At 36.8% G+C, this 23173-nt stretch overlaps 1 protein-coding gene across 1 annotated transcript in view; it reads left to right on the forward strand.

Annotated features, from left to right (window-relative positions):
• The first annotated feature begins 6619 nt into the window (after positions 1-6619).
• LOC131681941 (uncharacterized) overlaps positions 6620-23173 on the forward strand; it is a 113824-nt gene continuing 97270 nt past the window's right edge. The window contains exons 1-2 of the mRNA XM_058963043.1: positions 6620-6951; positions 22442-22996. Coding sequence (XP_058819026.1) covers positions 22804-22996 — 193 coding nt within the window. The 5' untranslated portion in view covers positions 6620-6951; positions 22442-22803. The remainder of the gene's footprint in view (positions 6952-22441; positions 22997-23173) is intronic.

The raw sequence follows: 23173 nt of genomic DNA on the forward strand, positions 1-23173 counted from the left end.
ACATTTGAAATTATGGCGCCACTGACATATGAACAAGCATAGTGAAAAATTGTTCCCAAACCTGAGGGGTAACCCAGCAGTAAATGAGTGTTTGGGACCGTGAAAAAAAGGTGGAGCTAGTGTTTTGGGAAAATTGTCGGGTCGATGTTTTTTGAGGGAATTCCCTCATAGTGTTATGTCTGTTACTCTGTGGCCTTAATATCTTGGGGGCGGGGGGGGCATATTAAAACACTGTAACAGAGGCATTTTGCTCTGGGTCGATGAAGAAACTGGAATTTAAGCATCAATGACAAATCTGTGCTAATTCTATTATTTGGATGTTTTTTAAGAAAAAAGTAAGTTGACTAATTTCTAACGGATATAGCAAAAGATTTGAGTAATGAATGCGGAAATCATAGTGTCCAACGTATAATAAAGCAATTTTTGCTTAAGGGGAGCGTATAAGACCCGTTTAACCTAAATTACCCTGCATGAAAATTAAAAAAAATACGGATCGTGAAAGAGCTAGATTTTATTTTCACCTAAGCCACAGTCTGTGTGCTACGTAGGGTAGACGAGCCCTTATTCATCTCATTAGTCAGGATGTCACACTATTTCGTTGATAACTCGACTTGGGTGACTGGATTGCGCTTAAATAGGTATCATGATCTTTGTTTCGTTCCTAAGAAGCAGTAGAGTTTTTGCCTGGAAAATGTAAAATGCTCGCATTTGAGCGAAGCGAAAAGTCGAGTACAAGGTATCCTTATTCATCCTACCATTTGAGCTAATGCGTAGAGATATCAGATACTGCTCTAACTAATGTGATCAAATCTTGAGCGTTTTTTCAAAACGTCATATCTGCAATGAGTTACTCTCTTTGTTTACTTTCTCTTCTGTTAATAATTCGGTCACTTTAACATTTATCCCTCAGCTCTTTGCATAATATGCTAGTTAAAACCACCGTGTTTCGATCTGTACTGTAAAATAAGTGAAAAGTGTTATAGTGACGCCGTAAAAATCGAAAGAGAAAGTATAAACAGAGAGTAACTCATTGCAGATATGACGTTTTGAAAAAACGCTCAAGAAATAGGTGGGATGAATAGAGGAGCTAAGATGAATTAGGGAGCAGTAACCCTATTAGCTTGTTACTGCACAATTTTAAACAATTTCAATCAGCATATAAACTTGACTACTCCTAAATGCGCAATCCTTGAAGAACTAAGAGCCGATCTCTTCACCCTCGCATAACGCTTAAGCCAGGTTTAAACGTACTGGTAAACCTGGTTTAAAAGTTAAGCAAGGGTAAAGAAATCGGCCCTATGAACATTAAGCATAATAATAATATTATGCTTTTATTCTGCGGGATTCGTTCACCACGTTTCGCACCAACATAAAATGAGTGCCGACGGACACCTCTCGCTCTCAACGTGGCGGTATTCTCCTAACAAACACTTGCAAAATTTCACGCTTTTTAAAATATTAAAGCGCCGGTCGACGCAGACGAAATGGGAGATGTGAGAGAACCACGCAACCGGTGCTGTGGAAAGAAAACCGAACAAAAACAAAAGGATCTCATTCGTCGACGTTGTGTCAGATTAAGATTTTTTTGCTAAATTATATTACCCCTCAGTTGAAATATTTCGGCATGGGTAACTCATTAGCAATAACCATTGCTGAATTCTAATATCGTAGTTTTTAAATGTAGGGGAATTATCGGTAAAACCACAAGTTTTTCTAGAGATCAAATTTTTAATCAATCATGATGACACTTTATTATTAGGACTATTATGTAGAGCATTTGAAGACAAATTGGGTTTACGTTAGTACACCGAATGTCATAAAAATAAACAAAATATATGACAGCAGCGTTCATACTCGTCTCGATGTTAGATTTTGTTGGTAGATTTTAAGGTTTTAATTGAACAAAAAATTTTCAAATCACCAGTTTTTTCAGTACCTATTATTATCGGCCTTAATAAATAAACTAAACTGGATGCATTGAAGACCACTTTGAGAAATTCAATATTTTTTATTGCTTTTTTTAAATTTCGCTGTTGGGGTAAAACCGAACCCCTTTGGTTAGGGTAAAACCGACACGCTGGTAAGATGGTTGTGTTTATTTGCGACTCATTACAAAAAACTGGGGATCTTTGTGATACTTCACTTACACTATTAGCACACTATAGTAATAGCAGAAATACACAGAAATGTATTGCGTTTATTTCTTATAAGTTTCTCTAAAAATCAAGAATTGGAATTTTTGCTTATCAGCTTCAATCGAAGCTTTTGCTATTTCTGCAAAAGCTCATCAAACCGAATTTCTAGTGTTCTCTTGGTTTGTCATAGATGAACTTTATCACAGTGAGACAATGATCTTTTGTATACCCCGGTAGATCGTTGATGATCAGAGTCCCGACAAATCAAAGTCTGAACAAGGTAATTTTACCAAGAAGTGTATGTCACTTAAAAGTGAATGAATCCTATTAGTATAATGTTAAACGCTTGCAAATCTTCTCTTATGAAATAAAATGACGCTGAAGGTTGCAATGATGTGCGTAAGGATTTTTTGGAAATATCCATATCAAGAAATAATCCTGTAGCATAAATACTCTTGTTTAAAACACTACGCTTTCGAACTCTCTTCCCCTCTTTACATGATGAAGCTACAAAAAGTACCTAGATGTTTTCATCGCACATGCTCACACTTTATTACTCACACATATAACACATTTTTAATCAAAAAGTGGAGAGAAAATATATTAAAGGGGGTGTCGATCTTTCTCCTATGAGGTGTCGGTTTTACCCACTGTGCTTAGAAGAAGTCACTTTGTTTCCCAAGTTTTATAATTTTAATGGAATAATTTTTAATGGAATTAATTTTTTGAAGCTCTAACAAAATTAAACCTTGTTAAGAAATTTAAGAAGAATTCTGCGTAGAAATTATAATTATATTGGTTTTGTGGTAAATTAAAAAAATTGTTAAGCTTAAGGTGTCGATTTTAACCATAATTCCCCTACCACTGATAAAAACGGGTCTTCAATGTATTCCTATTAACCATGCGATTTGACACGCACAAATAGTAAAATATTTGGCAATACGACATTGATTTTAAATACAATATCAGTGAATCACTACTGTACTCATATGCTTTTTATGATTTCCGTAGCTAAATCGTCAACATATGTTCTTGAAGTTGTTATCTTATGGAAAGAGATACATAAAACAGATCTACGTCGACTATTTCCGAACTACTCACCATCAAAAATAAGAGCAGATAGGTACAATCAACAACATAAACATGCTTCGCGAACAGTTCGAACACTAGCTCAAATGCGATTTTGAGCAATTTTATTAGCAGTGTTTGAAAATCGTTGTGTTGTATAATTTGACGTAGTGATTTGTAAAAAGCAGATTCGTTACTCGAACTTTTCGTGTAGAACTGTTACGAGCCAAAATAACCATCAATATAGCCAAACGGTATGCTGGTGTAGATACATCAAACTAACCGAGTTTTTTTACTTTAGGGAAACAAACGTTCAGGGCAACCAAGAATATTTTAATATCTGTGAAAGTTGCAAGTTGCAATCCAGTCTCCGTAGCGACCTGGTTATTGTTTTAGAAACTGTCCGGGAAGATTTGATCGTAGATTTTTTTAATTTTGCTATCTGTTTAGAAATGTATTTTTTTGACGTAGGACTACGTCTTTATTTTCGATATAGGGGTGCACTTTGCAAATTCTACAAAAATGGTATGTAACGAAAAGTGGTCTAATTTTAAACGCATATAATTCAGCCATCTCACGATAAATTTTCAAATGTTTTGCGCATATCACCCCGAAATATTTCTAAGAATAGATTCCAATAGATAAACCCAAAGATTTTTGAAATCGTGGCATTAAAAATTTAAATAATTTGCAACCTAGTCAAAATATCGCACATTTACACACAAAAGATAGCGCTTCTCAAGTCCGGCACGAGATATTCGTGTACCTAGCGCGCCACGCTTCTATGAATGACGTCATCATCCACTATTTAAAAAACGGATATGGCCTGACAAGCTAAGTTGCCTGTTGAACGGCAGGCGGAGCAGATCACTGCGCTGTGTGTTTTCACAGCCAATGTAACTGAGTTAGTAGTCCGTTCAAACACTATGCTTTCTTTTGTGTTGTGCTCGTTTCCAGCACACTTTTATGTACAATCTCGAACACAATTATTCGTACATAAAATCGCTTGTACATTCGAGCTCCATTTGCAAACACGGTTAACATAGTGTCGTGATACTAGTTGTCTGTTTCGGTCCACCCATTATCATCAACGTTGACTCAGTTTGCTTTATGTGGTTGGGTTCAATATTTGAGGCGAATGTGTAAGTAGGCAATCTAATTTTTTAACAGGGTTTCCATATTCACAGATTTTTCTGTAATGTCACAGATTTTTTTCACTATTTTTTATCTCTTTTTACTACACACAATCGAAAAGTTTTTATAATTTTTAAAAGCTGATTTCGTGCTATAAAGATTTAGTTTCAGATATTAGTTCGATCACGGTTTTCTGTCTTCTTTCTGCAGATCTTCTCAAATAAGTTTAATCGGATTTGATCACCTACTACAAATGAAATGACCTGATAACCAAGAAGGTGTGGTTCAATATGTAACATTCGATGTTGATTGGTTGTGCTTATGCTATACGTAAGAAATATATTTGATTTATTATTACTCTAATGTACTAAGAAAATAAACATTTTATATTAAGTAGTATAGTCCTACGTCTACAGCTCGTGCAACCCCATAGGACTGCCCCTTGCAGTTTTTCTTTTTATTTCGAATAATATGTAGTTACATTTTATTTTTAATCGTTCGAAACAAAATCCGAGAAAAATGATTGTGTCTGAAGCGCTTGATTCAATCTTCTGTAACTTGGACAAATTCTACTAATTCTGATTTATAAGCTTGTGGTCAAAATAACGAGCAAATTGAAGAATTTATAGGTTACTTCATTTTGTGTTACATATCATGATGGATATTTAAACCATAAATATAAAAGATCATAATGACGTTCAGAAATAAGATGTAAATTTCACAAAAGATTTAAGTATTGTATGACATTCTTTGGTTGAAGTTTGAACGATTTTCATTAAGTTCTTCTGTATCAAAGTAGTCTAAACCATTGGAAATTTTTTTGAAAACACATTTTTATGAAATCGATCGAAAAAAAAATTTGGAATGTCCACATGGACCTCGCAGGGGTACAGAAATTGTCAACGCTTGTCCACGGAAAGGGGTCAAAAAACAAAGGTTTTTTTTGTCCATGAGGTATATAAACGGTCCCATTGGATAATCAAAACCTGATGCCCACGAGTTTCGGACCTATTGAGTTCTAAAAGATGACGAAACGAATGAACTCATGATGAATGAAGTTCATGTTTGACAATTTTCGGTGGTTTGTTTACTTCGGTAGTTGCGTGAGTTCGAGTACAACGGATGTTCATCTGTTGTATTCGAACTCACGTAACTCTCATGTAAACAAACTACCGAGAATTGCCAAACGAAGTTCATCCGGCTCATTTTGTAGGGTTATATCCTAGGGGCAGATCACCCTAGGAATCTATGACAAATTTTTATCAAATTAGAAAAAATGCATTCAATTGCATTATGAATTTCTATTTTGATGGAAAGAAATTCATAATTTCGCTGATTTTTAAAAATGCATCACAAGTGATCAGTCCCTAGGTTAAATCGGTTAGTGTAAAACCTACATCCTACACGAGTAGAAATATTGTCAATAAACCAATTTTTGATCAATATATTGATCGTGTAAAGCCGATTTGAAAATATTGATCCTATAGAATTCTAAAGCGGACCCTACACGTGCAGATATATTGTCAATAAATCGATTATTGATCAATATATTGATCGTGTAATGGTATCTTGAAAATATTGATCATGTAGAAATCAAATGGGATTGACGTATTGAAGCAATCTTGACAATATTTTTACCCCTTTTTTTATTATTTTGCTGCATTTAGGAACATGTTGCACAACATACAAACAAAGTGCGCTTTTTCCATAACATAGTTGTTACCAAGAGAGTTACAAATACTATACAGTAACAAAGCGTGCTACTTGGGATGTGTTGATACTATCTTGTCAATATTTGTTATGACAATATTCTGGTCTTGTGTAGGGTCCGCTTAATGTTCTCTATGTTTTCAATTGACTTGCTACATAGTTTGGCATGCTGTGCTTCCAAAAAATGAATTATTGGAAATGATTTCCAGAATTGTAACTAAATAATTAGAATACTATTATTTAATATCGTTCAAAAGAATCGCATGTCATTCGCTTTCGAACATAAAGTCTGTTATAGTTTCGCCGCGGTTGGATCTCACGCGGTGCGTCTTCCCGTCAGAGATGTGCGCGCGCTCTCCGCTCTCTCTCGCGCAAAAATTAGTTCTGATGAAAGTGAAAAGTGATAAGAGAAGAAAGCAGAAGAACTTTTGCACTATTCCCTTCCCATGCGTGTGCTCGCATATCTGAACGCAGCCCGGTTTCGGAGAGAAAACCCACAAAAGCCTTCCAGCATACAAAATAAGAGTAGAAACTGATGGATAGCCGATAGCAGACTTAGGGCAGCAAAAGCATCATTCAGTTGTCTTTTATCACTCGTATGGTGCGGTTGATGAAAATTATTTGCACGCGGTTCGCGAAATCGACATAAACAGTGTGTCCTGTAGAAAAACGGATTTCTATTCGAATATATGAAGCATTTGGATATTCGTGCAGGCATTTAATTGAAGCTGTGTTTCAATATCGACTAACGACCTGCTCTGATTGGTGGAGTGGAAAATAATTAGTGCGTGTTTGGTGACTGATCCGATGTGTTGTTAGGTACCGTGGTTCAATCGCAGCAGATTTTCCAATTGGAATTTTGTGGACGGATTTGGCGTTTTATGAATGAAAACTTAACACAAAGGTGAGTGTAACGGTTTTACGATTCCTTTTGTCTCGATTTTACGTTCGCTTGCTCTATTATAGATAGATGAATGAATTGGTGGATCTCTTTAATTTGACCGTTTTTTGTCATTTAAACAGTGAGATAGAATGCATTTTGTCGATGTTCCCAATGATATACAAAGTATTAATTGGAAATCCAAACTGAATTTCTGAATGTTGCTACAATCAATCACCTGTATTGTGAGACAGAAAAGCGACCGAAAATGGATCCTATAGAAATGGTCCCTCCTTTCGGAAACGTTCTAAAGACAATCCAACCCTATATTCAACTGTAGTTGGTTTTAATAGAATGAGATAAATGCTACTATGTTGCTTTCTGGTTCAAGGTATGAGTTTCTAGTACCTTAAATAACCTTTTTTCTTTCTCTTATTCGTGCATCTGATTCTCTGATGATTTTGTATTTTGTAAGACATACGTTAATGTTTTAGGCATGCTTCTGCCCTCAAAATATTCAGCGTTGTTCCAAAAATTGGCTTTTCAAATTAGGTAAAACACGTGTTTCAGTTAATAAAATTTCCAGATGCGCAATTGAGATTGTTTTTATTTAATGTTACCAGAGCTCTTCAAGATCAATGAAGGATGCGCTCAAGATACCTAAATTCGAGATGTTCGTTTCCCAATTTTTTGCACAGCTTTTGGTGTATTGAGAAATTTTTCGCAAAGACTTATACTAGGGGTCGACAAAGATACCATTGGAATCAGCATAAATTTGCTCAATAAGGTATGAACAACATTAATTAACCCTCGAACGTAGCACTTGCGTTTTCCACCCTAGAACGTTACACTAGGGTACAAACGTACCCCATGTGTTTGACCGCAATTTTTGCAGTTAAAAATGGAAACAGGAAATGTATAATAGGGTAGACGAGCCCTTATTCATCTCATTAGTCAGTATGTCACACTATTTCGTTGATAACTCGACTAAAAGTGACTGGATTGCGGTTAAATAGGTGTCATCATCTTTGCTACGTTCCTAAAAAGCAGAACAGTTAAAATTTTTGCCTGGAAAATGCGAAATGCTCGTGTTTGAGCGAAGTAAAAAGTCGAGTACAACGTACCCTTATTCATCCTACCATTTGAGCTAATGCGTTGAATAGAGATAGCAGATACTGTTCTAACTAATGTGTTCAAATGGGTGAGATGAATAGAGGAGCTAAGATGAATTAGGGAGCAGTTACCCTACATCATTTTCTTCGTCACGGATCGGTCATGCCCGCGCGATCATGATTCGGAATCGTCCGGAAGTCTCTATCCTCGGTACCTAAAGTCTAGGTCCATGTTAATTAATAAAAAAAAAAGAAAATTGAATAATCTAGAAAAATAACTCCCATATTCACTAGACAACACGTTCCATGGCGACATGACCGGGAAGAGCCCTTCGCGATCATCTACGCACACCTAAGCCCGCGATCGTGCAAACTTGATAGCACTCCGGTAATAATATGAACGTTTTAGTACTTACGAAGTTACAAATGCGGTCTCAAACGCGAACCTGCAAACGCGCGAGATCATGAATCGGTCACGTCTGGAAAACTTTACTCTTCGTTCTAGCAACTTAGGTCCATAAATTCAGTTGGACCAATCAAAAAAGCTCCTTTCCACTAGACCACACGTTCTACGGCGACATGACTTGTAACTCTAGTGATATGGAAGAACCCACTTTTTTCTAGAATCTGAACCGTACACGAATAATGATTTTCGGTCCCCGCGCGATCATTGTAGAACACACGCGAATATGCGGAAGGCACACGGTTGTAAATTGAATTTATAGACGCGAAGTTACCTACACGTTAGCACACGCGAAATACAAACGCACACGCTATCGAACACGTTAACGTACAAATGCTCGAGTCCTTCGCAATGATACATGCGATCGCGAGTCCCTACGCCCGCACATATCTGAACCGTACAATGAATATCACATTCAGAATCACGGACCTTTACAATTGGCCTAAAGCAGCGTTTTATTGGGCGCCATTACCTGTCTCGTCTGCAAATTGTAGTATGTGATTCTAACGGGGAGCCTTTCCGAGAACCTAGCTCTACAGCTCCAGTAGGACAACTCTCGAAAAAACAACTGTATAAGTGAAAGTACGGAATTCATTGCATTAATGATACATAAATTGGCCTGCACATAAAAAAGTGAAAAGATCGCGATTTTGACTTTTTTACAAAAATTACTATAACTTTGCGAAGTTTCAACCGATTTAAAAAAAAAAATGATTTTAAAAGTTGAAAAATTGGTCTAGAAACGACATAAAATGGAATTTCAATATATTTGAAAAAGTGCAATTATTTGGACGATTGAAAGTTTAAAAATCGGGTTTGGAAAATACAGAGGGGGAACAACTTGACAGCTCCTATACAAATCGTTGAAACCACTTTATTTGGGTCTGTGGGTCTAAAATGGCGGATCAATTTTTATTCAAGAACAATTTCTAAAAAAAACGTAAACTTGTTCACAGTGAAAATTGTCTTGTTCAATTTTTTTTTTAATTTCGATAATTCATTTTTGAAGACTTTTTGGGCGTTTGGTGTTGTTTTGTTATAAAAATGCATCTTTGTTCCGATGCATTATTTTTAAATGATTCATGATTTTTTTGGAATCATCAGCATACAAACAAGCGGCGCTTATACTAGTTAGTGAGCACCTTCATTTAGTCTTAAGATGTTAGGTAGTAATATTTGTATTGCAATGTAAAAGACACACACAATGATACTGGACTCTTTTGCTCCCTCTCCGATAAAAAATGAACTGTCATCACTTCTGAATTTCGTGGAAACCTTTGCACCGTACATGTCGCAGCACCTATCAGTTAGATGCTCTACCTTCAGAAATAAACAGTCGAAGTCAAACCTTTGTTAAATGCGAAGTGAAAAATGATAATCACATAGCTAAATGTATTTAAAGATTAACGACAAACTTTCGAGAATTGTCATATGCGAAAGATATTTCAAGGGCAATGGGAGAGGAAAAAGTTCACACTAGAAATCAAATCAAATCATGCATTTTATATTTTACATTCGGCACAATCTGTAATCCTTAACTTGTTTGTATTTATCTTAAATTATTACGCTGTTTTGAAATGATCATCTTGATTATCTCTTCCGAATGTAAATAAAGAAAACAAGTTCGTAAAAGACGTCACGAAATTATTTTCTCGCATAGAAATTTACAGTATCGCAATTAGTGGACGGCGTTCTGTGGTGGCGACATCATTCGAAACACGGTGGTTTCAAGCAACTTAGGCTAAACGTCAAGTTGCGGGAGGGTTGGGAAAATACCACGAAATGGGGTGGAAATTTAAATGAACAAATTATATTATATAATACTAATTGTTACTTACGTAGAAAAACTACCAGTATTTAGACTGGTATTTCACATTTCCACTTACAGCACCTGACGAAACGCTAACAGCAACCGCACACTGGGGTACAAATGAGCGACCGAAAATAAAAGACGCAAGGACAGAACATGCTTCGTAAAACCAGTTTCAAATATATTAGAATATAAAAACCGAATAATCCGAATTATAAGAGTCGGATAAAAAAAAAACGAAAAAAATATATCCGATTCTTCCAAAGTAGTTTTTGTTATCCGACTTTTAATCTTTAACATCAAGACATACGGATGCTCCTACGAGCGATTTATTTTTTTAACGATTTTTATACTGGAGGTTTATCCTTGCCGAGTTTTACGGGTGAGAACTTTTTAAGCGATTCTTATGCTGAAGTGTTTCTGTCCAAATTTTATGCTTGAAGTTTATTTCCGATTTTTATATTCTAATATGTTTGAAACGGGTTTTGCGAAGCATATTCTATCCTTGCGACTTTTATTTTAGATCGCTGAAATGTACTCCACGCCAACTTTGACACCTGCTTCCACGAATGCTACAAGCAAACTGGCTATACCCTTTATAGTTAGGGTCCCAGGTCGTTAAATGCCGAATTCTTGTCTTCACACGGCTCCAAAGAAGGCGTGGGGTACCTTTGAACCGCAGTGCAACATGAAACGTTTGGGGACACGATAGGTCATCCGTTCGGGGGCACTATAGGTCACTACTATTAATATAAAGTGTCAAGCAATTAATATCAATTGAAGACTTTCAGCCATTTCCCAAAGCTCCACTGCCCAAACCATTGAATCGAGGCCGAAAGCAACGTAAAGCTGTCATTTGTCGTTTGACTTCTCACTGTGTTTTTGCGAATAAAGCAAGCAGCTACAGTTCAAAAAGAAAAACAACCGCCGAAGCTAGAATTTTTTTGAATATCTGCAGTATTCATACTCCATCAAATAAAAGTAGAACTGCTGATTTTCTAAGTTTATACATCGTTTTGTTTAACCCCGAATAAAGTGACCTATCGTTCCCTTAAATTTTTAAAACCATCGAAAAAAAATAATATAAAATATTTAGCCAAGCATAAAATCATTATTTCCAAAACGTTGCCGGATGTATAACCTTTCCAACGCGTGCTTGTTTGTCTAAATCGGTGCAAAAATATCATCGCCCGAGCTCGCCAAAGAAAACTGACCCACCTGACCCCACTCTACTCTAAATATGATAAAAGATGCCAGCAGTATTGACCCTTACTCGCGAATTCTGTATTCACTACAACTCTGCTATATTTCTTCTCGATCCTACAACAGAATTTGAAAATCTCTCTTCTAGTCGATTTTAGCAGTTGCTATGATGTACACTAGGAACATATGCTAGAGTAGTGACAATATTTTTAAGTTCCACAGAAACAGTCTCCCTTTATTGGATACTTCAAAGTTATTTGCATCTGCTCTCGGAGACCACCAATCCTCCAAACGACTCAATCTGCTCGAACCGAATGCGTATTTCAACCACTGTGCACTCAACTCGAACATATCACACCAATCTGATGAAGGGATTTGTTATTTCCAAGAACCAAAGTAATTGGTCGGCACTCTTTCCTGGAACCAGCTAACATACCCAAGCTCTGCAGTTAGCAGGAGTCTATCTCCACCTAAGCGAAAGGCTCAATTCACTTGTAAGTAGGACCAGTCATCCACAAACCAGTCATGAACACATCCATACCAACGAGAATGGATCATGCCAGACGAAGACCACAGGTCCAACACCAACTCGTCCCATCTCAGTAAAAAATATAGGGGGACCCGGGGCTATTAAGACAGTGGGGGTAATTCAGACCCCCTCGATTTCTCAGAAAATAGCAAGACTTTCTGTACGATAGTCGTGGAACCGCTATTCTGAAACATTAATTTTGAGAGCTGAAGTTGATTCTTTGTTCTTTGTAGAAAGGAGATACAACGTGTTTCGTTGTTTTGCCATTCTCAAAACAAAAATCAAATAAAAGTGAAAAATAAAAGGCACGTGTTTTGGAAAGCTTGAGGCTCCTATTTTATGGAATGATTTTTGTTTGGGTGAAAACAGAGATATTTTCGAGACGCCCACCACTTTTGTGCGATATGAGCATATGGGGCTATTCGGACCCCCTATTCCGCCAACCACCGTTCAACGGCTTGCGGCTGCGCACGCCATTGCACACGCCACAGCAAAGAAAATACATGGGCCGTCAATCGACAGCTGTGACATACCAGATTAAGTTTTTGTAAAGCATTTTTTTTTGCTTCTTAGGGAGTGTCTCTTGTAACAAATTCATAGGTAAACATAATTCCATTGTAAGAAAATAAAGCAAAATAACGGTCTGAATTGCCCCGTAAGGAGGTTCGAATTACCCCTGCATTGTAAAAGGATGGAAAAGGTTTGCAAATCGTCGCCTAGCACTGTCATTGAGTGGTGCAAATTAACCTTTTATGGCACCAAACTGTAGCAGAGCTTTCAAACTAACAATTAGGACATTTGACCGGTAACTGTTTTCACATCTATATACCTAAAAGGGCGATTTGCTTAAGTATGTCCGAATAGCCCCGGGTTCCCCTACCTGTCCCTAACTCTTCGAAAGCCCCATTTAATCGGAGATCACTAATTGGTTGATAAAAAGAAACATCAGTCGTTAGCTGCTCAGACCAAACAATACGTATTTTCCCTGCATATTAAAACTCCCGCAGTTTCTAGCTTATCAAACTGAACAAGCAAAATTAATATACTTTGAGCAATGCCACCATCCGGGGGAACTTAGCCATATACTCATTGCTCTGTTGCCAATGCGATGTGATATCCGAACCGGAATATTATTTGATGATATCTAAAAAGCACATAATCCTATAAAAACCAGTGCCCAACATTATTGATTTTCAACTACCGTAATATGAATTTTGATTAAAAACTATTTTCCCAAAATTGAAAAATACGCGATTTTTACACATTGGCGGACCAAATATCCAAAGCCATTTTTTTCTGCTACCGTTACTAAATGCCCATTAAAAACAATATTTTTTGCACGGTTTCTCGAAATAACACGGATTTTTTTCGCACGGTTTTGTTACGGAATGATCGTATCGTTAAACTGGTATATCGAAATAGGTATTTTATACATAAAAATCTTGTAATTTTGCAAAATCGTGCAAAAAAGTAGTGCAAAAAAGCGTGCAAAAACAGAATCCGGTGTATAACCCGTTCCACACGCGCTGAAATGGAAATATATGTAAATGTGCTAATTCTCTGTCCATCAATGTATGCGGGGCAAGTCGTTTAAATCTGGGACTTTCGTGCCTAATCCGGTGCGATTGATCACATAATTTTGTACCTAGCTTAAGAATATTTGAAAGTTTATAGACGGTTACAGTTCTCTAAGTAAATATTAGAGGTGTGCGCCGCCGCCGGCGATGATTTTTACACGCCGCCGATTTCAAGAAAAAAATGATCAGCGCGCCGATTGCCTTTTTGTGCTGCACCGCTGATCATATTTAAACAAGCGCCGATTCCATATTTGACCTAAATGTGCATTGAGTGAATGAATTTTGGTATCCTCTTTGTAAATCGATTATCTTATTGGATATAATACTTTTTTGTGATTCTTTCCATTCCCAATCTTCGGGCAGGATATTGTAGTTCATATGGAAACAAAGGTGCTTTCAAACTGCACGGCAATTCCGCAAGCAATTGAACTGTCGCCACTCGCCATATCTGCGAGGGGTTTGCTTATGAACTGCGAATTTATATAGTGTTCCGCTGTTAAAAGACCTGTCATTTTAAGGTATTAAAGTATTAAGAAATTTAGCAATTACTTGCAATATCGTACACTGGTTCTGATCGTTTCTTGTTTTACTAATCAATCAATCGATATGATAATGAACTAGCTTGGAAAGGATTTTTTTCTGACTTCCTACTCGCAGAGTCACCCGGAACGCAGCAATCAACAATCAGTTTGTGGAAACCATAATACTTCTCACTGTCGAATTCTCAGTGGTTAAGGTGTCCAACCTTTAGATGTTGTGGATTCAGTAACTCGTCCACTTTTTGATTCTGTAAAATTGTTCCTGATTAATGGATCTAATTCTTGGTAGTGCGGATTTTCCGGAGTTTGTAAATTTTAATAATATCCTAGCAATATAAGTATCAAAACTCTTCAAAATGACTCGGAAGTCTGTAATTTATTGTTACGAGACCCCATGGCAATTTGACAAATGGAATTGGAATGGAATGGCCACTCACGGCCCCACGAGAACCTGCTCCGGAATGTCCGTTCCGGGGTCAAATCATCAAATGGTTCCAAAACCACGAGATACAGCCTACTGATGCAATTCCAAGAATTTTGATACCCATATTGCTAGTATTCCATTGAAATTCACAAATAGTATCCCAGCACTGGAACATGCTTCCGGAAATCCGGATTCCCGTGAAACGGATGAAGTAACCCGATTCATTTTTACCATGTCTAAAAGTGGATGCGTTCCTGAATTCAAAACACCCAAAAGTATCAAAATCGGTTTGGAAATTACCTTAGTTATTGGCATTTCAGTTTTGTGTGTACCCGGGTACCAACGTCGACCTGTTACGTAGTAAAAAAATTCAGGAGCCCCTCGTCATTCCCCCTCCTTACTATATCAACAATATTATTAACCCAAAAGCTTGATTTAGTGAAGTTCTGAGATGTCACAAAGTGTCAATTTCCAGCTCTGGATAAAACATGGGAATTTCATTAATTGAAACCTAAAATGGTACCCTGGTACCGCGTCGCACACATAACGGTTAACATAGCAAGGAAATATCAAAATACATGGTAATAACATGTCCCCTTCGATTGTAAAATATTAATTTAACATATAAACCAACAACACCGCTAAAGGTTTAGGTTGAAACATTTACGGCTTCCCTAACGACATAGTGCTTATTTTAGTTTTGGTAAATTATGAAGCGCGACGGCAGACATTCGACCAACCAAAGAATCGCTATTCCTTATACTTCAGCAACAAACGCAAGGCTCGAAAATTGACCATCCTGATTCTAAATCGTCTGAAAAAAGTGGCTTTTCTGAAACCACATTGTGTCCAGTGTCAACACATCAGGGGCGTGATACTGCTGAAATTTAACATGTTAAGAGGTATTCCACGAAGATCCGTCCGACAATCTCTTAAATCGTGACCGACCATCTTAGATACTGATGAAACTTTACAGGTTGCACCGGCATTCAAAACTAAACATTTTCCGCAATTAATAAAATTATTTTGACTAAAGATCAATTTTTTAAAAGGGCGTAGACATTTCTACGTGCATTATTTCAATTTTTTTGTCGGATTACTCTATTTCATACAGCAAAACTATCGGAGAGCGAGTAACAGGGAATGAATACATCTTCACGAAAAAAAATATACACTGAAAAAAAATTGCATATTTTTTAAAAAAAAAACAAACATGTTAAAAATTTAAAGTGCAAGAAACCCATTTTTTAATTTTGTTTATATTTTGTCAACAAAAACGTAAAGGGAAAAGAAAGTCCAAGGTTAATAGTCGTACGGCTTGGAATACTGTATCAAAGACATGACGTGACGTGAGTTAACTTCCAAAGCCTAGTTTTGCATTACGAGTTGTCTTAGCATAGCATTAAATAGAATTTCCTGTAAAAAACATGCCTGATCACTGAGAATCCAAATCAAATTTTCGACGCGTGTAAAAAATAACACTATCGTTTCAAAAAGCCAGTGGAGGGCAACACAACGATCAACCAGCAGACATTGAGCAATCGCTATACGGGCCTTGTTTGCGTATTGTAAAATATTGTAAAATTACAATATTTACATAGATATTGTAGAAACAATAGTGCTGGCTTATATGTCGATGCACACAAATTTCACTGTTTCTAACCATGAAAAAGTGGATATTATCATTCGTTCAATATTCTATTTTACTGTCCATCAGCCAAATATTTTCTTGTACTGAGTAACTTGTGCCTTTAAGGTTAAACAGAGAAAGCGCAAAAATCGAAAACGAAAAAAGCAGTTTTTTTTCACACCGTATGTTAGATCTTCATAAGAATCAATCAGCAGTACTGTAACAACATTTTACATAAGCTGATTGATTTTTAAGGAGATCTAACACACGGTGTGGAAAAAAAGTGCTTTTTTCGTTTTCGATTTTTGCCCTAGTACTGGAACATTACTCCGGAAAATCCGCATTACCAAGAATTAGATCCATTAATCAGAAACAATTTTACAGAATCAAAAAGTGGACGAGTTACTGAATCCAAAACATCTAAAGGTGTCCAAATCGGGTAAAGAAAGCCGTAGTTATGAGCATTTCAATTTGTAGGTACCCGGGTACCCTCGTCGGCCTGTTAAAGGTGTTTTTGTTGGACACAGAACGGTTAATAATTGCTTCTATTTATCATGCCTCTGGGTATAAAAATAATTCTGTTAACGTTAATGCGAAGGGATTAGCATCGGAGGCAAATTTCCCCATACAACACGGAGGAACGTGCCATTTGTGTTCGGATTCCTGATCTACTGTACAATCTGCAACCCTAATTTTACAAATAAAACGGTTTGTACCTAATTAGTGCCTAGAATCACCAAACTATTACCACAAAACCTGTTTTGATATACCCAGCAATTTTATTGCGCCTCTCTCATGTCTCCAAACTATGATTCCATGGATGATTATTCTCAATATAATTGTGTAAATGTCTATTACGTTCTTAGCACACTCCAATGCCATTTACCAACTCCGCTATGCCCGCCCCTGACACATCTCTTTACTTTTAGTGTTTATCGTAATGTTCAAATGTTAGTTTAGAATTGTATTGATTGCCGAAAGTCTGACCTTTCCGAACAAGTCCGAAAACACGTGACTAACATACAAATCGGTCCAATCGATGTGTCATACTTCACATCCATCAACTGATAACAGCAATCCTAATTGCCCAAATACATTCGAACAGTCCAAAGGTCGGTAAAATGGTCACACAGTTTAAAACAATGGCAATTCATGGATTCCCACATGTGGCTTTATCAGTGAAGTCTGTCGCAAAGCAATTGGTAACATGACAGTTTATTTTTGCACCCATAAACCAGGGCGGCACAGGTACATAACCTGTCTGTCCCTCTGTCTTTGCTATCTCGGCTTATCATACTTCGGGTACTGCAAAGCTTATTACTTCAGCTAATCAACAAAAATAGGATATGTATATATCCAACAAGCTTATCAGTGTGTCAGTGTTACTCATCCACACACAGGTACAATAAATTAGCGAAACGTGTTATCAGAAGAGGTGGCTTGTCAAAAGCGTGCGCAAGTCGTTCAACAACAGAAGTGGTGTCTGTTTTCGAAGACAGATTGTCCCAGCTGATGGATTGTGATTGCAGTTTTTTATTAGTTTCGTGAAATTGTATACCTATGGAACGTGAGTGCATGACACAGTGTTGCCAAACAGACATCTGGCATCTAGATCAAAAATTATTTTTGCATTCGTATTTGGTGTTTTGTATTCTGTGGCGTGAAAATCTGTGAATTATTCGTTCCCATTAACACAGAGCTCTTGGAAACCCAGAAGTAATATGCTAGGTGCAGTTCGGGATAGAATAAATTATACATCTTCATATCATATATCTAAAAGAAAAAGAAAAATTTCTGTAGATTCTTCAGCATAATTCAATTTTCATTTTCAATTAAACTAGATAGAAAATAAATTATAATTTTACAGAATCAAATCAATAAATTGCATTTATACAGATGATTAAAACTACTACTCTGTATATGTTTAATTTTTCGATAAATATTGCATTTGGTGACCTGGTTGGCCAATAGGAATCAGTGCCGAATGGGGCCATGTTTGGCATACATAGATGTTTGCAGAACCATCACACAGAGGAGTAAATTAAATCAAAATCTGATCAAAAGCCAAAAACCTCAAATAATGATATCATTGTTATGTCTTATTGTGTAGTGTGGTAATTTCCGCATCGTTACTCACGTTACAAGAAGTACCAATCGACCAATTTTAGTTTCTTTTTGTGTTGCATTTTATCCTTAAAAATTGTGAGTTTATATAAGAATGAAAATTTTCAAGTTCACTCAAAAAAAGTTCCGTACAGATTTCATTTCAGAACCATTTATATAATTTTAATCATACATAGATTTTTACTAAAAATATGAATTCAACAACGAGAGAAGTAAAATATCACTTCAGGGTGGATTGATTCGAATAATTTTTCTTCCTAAAACCTCCAATACACTTTCTATTGAGTTATAAGTTCAAGCTTCAAAATAATTTTGATCAGATATGCTGTATTAAATGCTCCACTGTGCGTCATCATAAATCATTGATGTATTGACATATTACTAATAATAAACATGAACACATACATTCTATAAGAATGTATCATATATCAAATATATACATTATACGACCGATCTTGGACTTCCGGATTTCGATTCCGGCGGTATAATTGCATTTTTCATAATGTTGAACAAGCGTCAATGTAGTCAATCATATGTAATATGCTTGAAGGTTTACATCAAATCCTATCTAAAATGATATTAACACTATGATTCAACTATTGACCCTGGATTCATCGTGAAAGTCATCCGGAACATCCGTATAATTGGTCAATTCATGAATCTGGTTCTAGAAGTTTTTTCGAAAATATTTGTTACATTGGCATAAATTCGTAGTTATGACTGGAAAATTGATTCTATTGCCCACATAATGACTTTCCGGAAGATCTGGAACATCCGTGCAGCTGGTCAATTAATGAATCTTGTCCTGGAGCTCTGATATATTTTCGAAAACATATGGTCGATGTTAAGCCAGACCGGACTAAGTCGCAAAACCCTAAAAATGAGAAAATCGTAGCGCTGGATGAAAAATTTCTTCAGCTCCATTCGACTTTTACCAGATTTGCAATATGTTACAATAATCAAGAATTAGAGCAAAAACTAATTTCAAATTATAACGTAAAGGATGCTGCGATTAAAACTTTAAACTCGTTTTTCTCGAAATCAATGCAATGTCACTTAGTCCGGTCTGACTTAGCACCGACCATATGAGGGTATACCATTCGCATAAATTCGTACTTGTGACTGCGACAGGGACCCATTGACCTTTCGAATGATTCGGCGTAGAATTGGCCAGTTCACAAATAGGGTCTTTGTTTCGGTCACAGTTACAAGGCCCTATAGATTTCACTGAAAATGTGTTTTAAAACTGAGTTCGAAATCAGGGTCAATATGACCGCTTTATGCACAGCCCTTCAGGAATGTCCGGAAATTTTAAACTCGATTGAAAATCGTTGCTCTCCATGAAAGAGTAAAAATCAAGAAATTCTAAACTTCTAGGTGCAAAACTTAAAAAGTTAGCGCATTTTGAAAGTTCAGTTTTGGTCACATTGATTGACCCCAACACACAGTGATCACCTTCCATACAAAAGTCGAACAAAACCTTAATAGTGGGCCGAATTTGATGAAAACTTCACATTGGGGTAATTTTGTGGCACTAAATTCATATTTGATGTTAATTTGTTATTGTTTTACCTCGAATTTTTGGTACTTAAGGTGGTTCAAAAATTGAACATTTACGAATACACTTAGGTTTTTACGCGGTTTTTGCGCGCTTTTTACGAGGTTTTTTATGCGGATTTTCGAAATAACGCGGTTTTTTCGCAGATTTTCCAATCAACGCAGTTTTTTAACGCGAATTTTCCAATTAACGCGGTTTTTGCAAAAATATTCCAATTCCTTTTGAATGCAAAAGATTTAGACTTTTTTCTGAAAAAAAAGTCCTTTTAAATGCAAAAAATTTAGCGGATTTCGCTAAACCGGAAATTACCATCTAGGATTTCAAAATGGCGTCAAAAATCAATTTCTGGCACCTTCAATACCTTTCCGAAAATATCCATATTAATTGGGTTATAGCGAATTCCGCTAAACCGAAGTCGCTATCTTGGATTTCAAAATTGCGTCAAACATAAATTTCTAGTATCTGCTCGTCAAGACCATTCCGAAAATACCCATATTGATTGGGTTATAGTGAATTTCGCTAAAAGTCACCATATTGGATTTCAAAATGGCGTCAAAAATCAATTTCTGGCACCAACTCTTCAATACCTTTCCGAAAATTTTGCGTGAATATTGATTGAGTTATAGCGCATTTCGTTAAACCGGAATTCGCCATCTTGGATTAAAAATGGCGTTAAACATAAATTTCTGGAACCTACTTGTCAAGACCATTCCGAAATTACCCATATTGTTGAGGTGCGGGCCATAAGGAGTCCAGACCCGTCTCTTCCATCTTTCCGAAAATCTACTAAGTTTTTTGCATTCAAAACGATTTAGAACATTTTTGCAAAAACCGTGTTAATTGCGAAATCCGTACAAGAAAAACTTCCAAAAATATTCTAATTCTTTGGCTGAGGGTTTTTTACGCGGATTTTCGAATTACGCGGGTTTTTTACGCCGATTTTCGAATTAACGCGGATTTTCCAATTAACGCGTTTTTTACCTAGATGTACATTCTTATATTTGTTTTGTTCGTTTTTATTATTAGTTATCTGTCAATAATCTTTTGATTTGTGATGACGGTTCTGCATACATCTATGTAGACCAAACATGACCCCATTCGAAACCGATTGCCGTTGGCCAACCTGGTTAAAAACAGTAATATTTACCAGAAACCGAAAATTGAAACTCGAATTTGGGTACAAGGTCCTATAGTTTTGATTGAAAATGTGTTTAAAGACTGAGTTCGAAATCGGGGTCAATATGATCCACTAACACCTTATTCGTAACATTTTTTGTACAGCTCTGCAGTAATGTCCGAAAATTTTAAACTCGCTCGAAAATCGTTGCTTTTCATGAAAGAGTAAAAGTCAAGAATTTCCAAGCTTCTAGCTGCAAAAGTTATCGCATTTTGAAAGTTCATTTTGGGTCATATTGACCCCAACTCAAGAAGGTTAAAAACCCAACATTTGTGGAGATTTTGGGTAAAACGGATTAAAACGTTTAATGCAATCCTACTACCTTCTATAAATTCTTTGGACTTTTTTGCATAAGAAACATGAACTTTGGTAGCCCGCATTCAACAAAAAGAGGGAATTGGGGCAAAACGAGCATGATAGAGTACTTTACGGTCTTTTTAAATAACGGCAATCGATTCCCCAAACATAAGAAGTACACATTTTCAACAATCGCACATAGCGTTCTATAAAACTATCGAGTAAAGTTGCGTTTCTGATACTTTTGTCACATTAACCCTTGAAGAGTTCATGCGAGCAAGTTTTTATTTTGGAAATAAAATTAATAACTCTGGCACTTTACTACCGGTTTTGGTGAATCAAGTCGTTAGATGCGGAAATAAATTATTTCTACTAAAACGAAGACGTTTCTTTATGAAAATGTTGAGCAATTTGCATATTTTTCATGAGAAAATCGCAAAATAATGGTTCTTTTTATATTGTTTCCCCAAAATATCATAGTATTTCTTACAAAAAAATATAATATGGCATACCGTTGAAAATGTCTAGGTTCTTCTTTTTTTTCAGAACGATTGTAAAAACAATAAACGGTTAGAAAATGACAGCGCAACTAATTTTTTAGAACCGAAAGTCCGAAAAATGTTTTTTTTATAAAAAAAGATTTTGAGGGTATACAACATTTTTCAAACATTGTTTTATGTTGCATTTTATGAGCCCTACAACCTATAAAAGCTCACTGGAAAACCACAAAAACACTGTAGCAAGATTAAATCTCTTTTAGAACATCTTAAGTCCTGCAAACCTCGTATACAGCAAAATTGGCTCATACAACAATTACAATGAACTCCCACGTCAATTGGTCCACTTCTCAGTGTGCTCAAAAGTAATTCATCAATCTCCGCCGGGGAGAGGATAAGCGCATCCCGACGCCGATGAAGCGTTTTATTAGCTCTACCAATCACAGTTCAAATAATCCCTATCGCCATCGTGCGGTAACCTACTGCGTTGGGACTGAGACTAATATATTGTTCCAGCAGACCAGACCATCAGTAATGAGATTTCATCTTGCTTTATTCTCTTATCTACTTCCAGGTCGCCCACAACAAGTGGAAACTTGCAGCCCACGAGAAGCTCATCTATCAGTTTGGCTGGTTTTAAATTGAATAGATTTGGCCGTCCTGTCGGGTTCAAGTACCTTTCGTTGCGTGTCGCGTTGATCGTAAGCCCAATTGTGATGTGACTAATTGTGCCTCCGTGAATCCGCGTCCGCATCCGGAAGATAATAGTTGGAAACGGAAGAAAATTATCCGCTCGGTGTCAGTGCAGTGTGTGCGTGCGTGTTTGTGTGTGCGGTTTGCGCGGAAAAATAATCAGTCATCTCGATTGCATAAAGCTCAGAGAAAAGGACCTGCAAATAACAGCTCGTGAAAAGAATAGTTCACATTTTCAAACGGATGATGCTGTCGGTCCTGCCAGGGCCTGTTGTCGTGCAAGAGGAACTGAAGCGAAAGATTCTGAACTGCTGCGTCCCGATGTCGTCATCTAGGGATGCAGGACAGAACCGTGATGCTGCGTCATTTCAGCCCCTAGCTTTGTGGCTGATCCTGGCGCTACTATTCGGCACGTTCGCCGTGACTCAGTGCAATGGTAAGTAATTTAAAGTTGGCTTTTTATCGTTCGCTAGCTCGTTCGCAATTCAATATGATTTTCATATGGTTGTGTTTCCCCCTGCACCATGGAATTGCGCTCACTTGCAGTGGGGAATATTGATTACTATGCGTAGCGTGGAGCATTGCCTTTTTTATTTTCAAAAGGCATTAAATC

This window comes from Topomyia yanbarensis, chromosome 2 (assembly GCF_030247195.1).
Source record: "Topomyia yanbarensis strain Yona2022 chromosome 2, ASM3024719v1, whole genome shotgun sequence".
NCBI lineage: Eukaryota > Metazoa > Arthropoda > Insecta > Diptera > Culicidae > Topomyia > Topomyia yanbarensis.